This window comes from Pteropus alecto, unplaced genomic scaffold, assembly GCF_000325575.1.
Source record: "Pteropus alecto unplaced genomic scaffold, ASM32557v1 scaffold76, whole genome shotgun sequence".
NCBI lineage: Eukaryota > Metazoa > Chordata > Mammalia > Chiroptera > Pteropodidae > Pteropus > Pteropus alecto.
In genome coordinates, this window is record NW_006443138.1 from 2,965,174 (window position 1) to 2,969,940 (window position 4,767).

Consider the following 4,767-nt stretch of genomic DNA (forward strand, 5'->3'; position numbering starts at 1 on the left):
CTCTTTCCTCTGCCCAGTAGTCAATAAGAATTCCACGAGTGAGACGTCAGTATCAGAGCTCCATCTCCAGCAACTGCCCCTTTCTTAGAGCGATGCTTCCTGCAGCTGCTCTCTTCCCAGTCACATCCAGGCCAGGCAGCTGCATTCTGCTCTTGCCACTTACGTAACTCGTCCGTATTTAAAACTGAAGTTTTGAGGCGACTGTTAAAAGTAAATATGTAATTGGAATCTTGAGGGGATCAGTGTGATTCATGCAGCATCTAAGTAGGAGAACTATGCCTCTTGAGGCTGGCTTGATGGTGTCCTGTTGTAACTGAGACTTCTCATTCCCCATCAGGTATGTCAGGTCAGTGCTCAACAGCCAGTCCAGGCGGAGCTCATGCTCAGGTACCAGCAGCTGCAGTCTCGACTGGCTACGCTTAAAATCGAGAATGAAGAGGTAAGCATGCTTTCTGCCCCATGAGTAATCTGAATTCTGATGTCAGCTGGGAGACATTTTCACATGACCAAGGCATATTTAACATTCTAAATGCAATCTCTTCATCAAGCATTTTCAGCTAAACTAGGGTTCCTAAAATACTTTGTTGAGGGTAAATAGGCACATTCTGTATTCTACCACAGATGAATACCAGGGATTCACTGCATACACATGGAAATACACCTTTTATTCTTAAATTTTTAATTCACACTAAAAATAATTCCCATAGACTACCAAATTCAACATGTGTCCAAGAATATACAATAATGTGTGGAATAAAACTTTTGACTGACATGTTAATTTAGTCATAATTTTGAAATTAGCACTTTTTTATGTTTTTTTGTATTCCGTAGAATTTTGGGACTGAGCATGGCATTACTGATATAATTAATACAAAACTCATTTTAAAATAATGCTTGAATGTGAGTAGGAAAATGTTTATTTGCTAACATTGGTGGATTTAAATGGATAGAACACAAAATTTGAAGTGTTTGTACAGTTCAGCTGCCTGTTTCTGAAATTAATTTAATTGGATCCACATTCTCCTTAAATAAAAATATGAACTACAAATGCTTCTTACATTAGTCATGGCTCTCAGTTGTAATTTATAGGAACCCAAATCAAACTTACTCAAGTTAGAAAGTTTACTTATTGATCAAGTTTGTAGCAGCCTCAGCCATGATTACATCTGTGTTCAGATGATATTATCAGGAATCGCTTTTTATCACTTTGAAATGATATCTTCATGTGTGCTGGTATGAGCCACCACCACCACCCTTACTAGAGGAGCCAGAACTACATGGTCCCTACCACTTGCCATCTCACCCCATTCCAGCATCGTTATCTCTGAAATAGGATCCTTCATTGGCCTGACTTAAGTCATGCAATACTTCCGGACCAATCATTACATCCAGGAATTGGGATTCTTTCATTGGTCAGCCTAGATGTTGACCACTCATAGAGCCCTGTGATTGACAGCCCCAACAGAAATATGTAATCTAAAGAAAAACAATTCTCAAAAGTAAGAAATGTGAGACAAAAAGAAAAAAAATTTAGCTTGGTAATATTAATTATCAAAATTCACTTTAGTACTCTTTTATTTCGATCCCGCTGGGAAGTTTCAAACTATGTGAATATGTGTTTGTTTCTATTAAGAAAGAGTGATGTGTTTCTAGACCAATATAGTTTGGTCAAAATGCATTGCAGCTTTCTGGCTTCCATTCTTTCTAGAAAACCCAAACCATCTCTAATTCAAACAAATGCATTTAAGATGCAACCACTGTGATTAAGACTTCAATCTCTGTGTGACGTCCCACAAATGAGCCTTTCCAAAGGAAAGCTATTGCTCTCCTTGAGGTGTTCTGGTGCTTAGACATTAGGGTTTTGGCAAGGAATCACAAAATACTCGTCTAATGCAGTTTAATAGATCCTATTCGGTCTACAGTTTGTGTATCTAGTGACTTCCAGGTTTTTTTTCATGCATGCCCTCCTGCTGTTTTTATTTGGAAACAGTCTCTAAACTCTAGGAGAATGGTGTGTTCTACACAAGGTCAAAACTGGCAGCCCACAGACCTGTTTCATTTGGCTACCACAATTTGGCCCGTTAAAAACAGGAAAGACTGGCGACTCTGGCCATGCTTTGCTTCATGAAGGGAAAAGCTGGGTTATTTGAATTTCTCATTGCCATAGGCATTCAGCTCCCGATTTTGTTATATTGTTCAGACCATTTACGTTACCTGTCTGCCCTATGCAGGCCTCTGAGTTTGTGATGCTTAATGTATGCCCCTTTGAGCATAATTTGGAGAAGCACAAGGTCCTTATAAACTGATTGAGGCCAGCAACACTTTCTGAGGCTTAATCTTTTTTAATTTACTGTAGAAACAAATGAATTGGATTGTCCTGATGTTTCTTGTGAGCATGAGTAATGGTTTATGATTTTTTGGCTATCGAACAAATTCACCATAGTAGAATGGGGTTCCCAATGAAAGCCAGATTAAAATTGGATTTTTGACAATCAGTAGATTTTCATAGATATAGGAAGAACAGATGTTGCGATGTATTTCAAGGTACCCTGGTAAAACCTTGGTTTCCCAGAGCAGTTTGGTTATCACCCAGATTCTCCTTGGAGATGAGCCAAAGGTGAAGCTGAAGTCATGTGTTGAAAGGCCTTGGGAGCCCACCTTAAGGAGTTTTGATACTGTAGGTCAGTTCATTTCAGTACAGTAAATATCTGTTGAGCAACTTCTGCATTCCACATATTTTGCCAGGTGTGAAGAGTACAGAGATGAATTAAGTCACAGTTAGCATCCATCTAGCATGAGAACCAGACTGTCACAAGTCATTTATATAATGCGAAAAACAAGATGTAACTTGGAAACAACTTAGTAATGGTTGCTGATTTGGAGCCTTGTGTAGCACTTTTCTCTACCATAAATAAACAATTTGCCTCAGATCTTCCACTGATAGGACAGAAAATTGACATGGCACCAAACCAAAACATATTAGTAAAGAAACGTGTATAATTCTGTATAATTCTCTACTCTGATTAAGCATACTTACTCGTAAAGTCCAAATTTTACTGGACAGAATTCAATTAACTAAAAATAGTTATGACTGCCCAGTGAGAAGTTCAAAGTTGGGAATTTCATCCAGGTTTACAAAAGCATGGAGAGTGCAGCTAAATAGAACATGAATCTTTTTACCATATCTTAAACAATTGCAAATAATGGGCACCATTGAAACTATAGGAAGCCTTCTTAGAAGGGAGTTTCCATACTAAGAGCCCACATACCATATCTGGCCATGAATAAATTTTGTTTGCTCTATAGTGCTTGATTTTTAAAAATTAGTTGCTGTCATTTAAAAATTGGAAGTTTTGAATTAAAATACTAATTTTTGGCTTCTAAAAAATGAGAAAGTCGTATTACACTAGACTTACATTTCTGCAGGATGATAACTGACTTGAGCTGAGCAATAGGTGCCTCCCTTAGACGCAGAATATGTGCTTCCTGTTTACTGCGTTCCCTACTCAGCCCACTTGCCTCCTTTTCATTACTTGCTTGGACCTTTAAGATAGTGGAGTTTGCAGCACCTGCCTTCAAAAAGAGAGAGCAGTAAGCATTTGTGAAATGACCACAGTATACTCATAAGGAGCAAAAGTTGAAAGAAGAGGTTTGAGAAGGACTTGGTTAAATTTGTGGTTGTCGCAGATTTATAATGGATCGTGACATTTATTGTCACTTCACAATTTTACTTTTGCCTGTTGAAGCTTTTAAAATGAGCTTTTGGTTTCATTTTGCCGCAAACTTGCACCATTGGCGCCTCACTCTTAGGATTCCAGCTTGCAGTCAATGAGTCAACAAAGGTTTATCAGTGTCCACTGTGTGTTGCTCTATGTACACACACATAGAGCAACACACAGTGGACACTGATAAACCTTAGAGCAGAGCCTGCTGCCCACACAACTTGATTCCCAATTTTGGGGTTTTTTTCCTTACTTAGACGTATAACTTTTTATTTGAAACATTAATATACATTACTTTAAAAGATATTTTGAAAGCAACCTAAATCTAAATGATCATTTATACCTTTCTCACTATAAGCACTTTCCAAACTATTTCCAATCTAATATTATACAGTCATGTCCACTTTCTTAAAGTTTACTTTTAACCTTTGTCATAGGGATTTCAGTTTAGGCGTCATTCCTGTTGCTCCTTTCTTTCAAAGCTAGCCTGTGGAGTAATTCCCCATAGATTGCATTTTCCTTTTCTTAGAGTTCCTCTTTCCTCTCTTTATACACAGCTGAAGAAAAAGACAATGGATTGTATAACTAGAGCAATTATGCCTTTCGTATTTTTAGCACAGTCTTAGTTTTAAGTCGTTTGCCCCATTTTAAGACCATTTGTCCCAGTATTTGGTCCAGAAAATAGTTTTCATAAGCATGTCACTTCTGTGCTGTAATGAAAATCTCACATATAAAACAAGTCTCTCTTAAGTTATAGTAGATATATCCCCCTGAAAGTAATGGAAAAGAATGAAGCCTATGATTCCTCGATGAATTTACAACAATGTTTAATGAACTGATTGCCCCAGAGAAATTTTTCTAGCACCACTTAAAATCTTCCACCAATAGTTTACTAGAGAATATTTCACAGACTATTCCAAAAATACGTTTCTTACACAGGATATTTTCAACAATATTGAACAAGATTTTAGACAAACATTTGAGACAGTTTTGTGGCACAGGTAATTGATAGAAATAAGAGATATTTTGGTTATCCTTCTACCTA

At 37.4% G+C, this 4,767-nt stretch overlaps 1 protein-coding gene across 3 annotated transcripts in view; it reads left to right on the plus strand.

Moving 5' to 3' along the window:
• The window catches only part of SRGAP1 (SLIT-ROBO Rho GTPase activating protein 1), a 231,133-nt gene that overhangs the window by 169,507 nt on the left and 56,859 nt on the right, over positions 1–4,767 (plus strand). For all 3 annotated transcript variants that reach the window (XM_006923700.3, XM_025040948.1, XM_025040947.1), the window contains exon 8: positions 338–439. In XM_006923700.3, the coding sequence (XP_006923762.2) occupies positions 338–439 (102 nt within the window). The remainder of the gene's footprint in view (positions 1–337; positions 440–4,767) is intronic.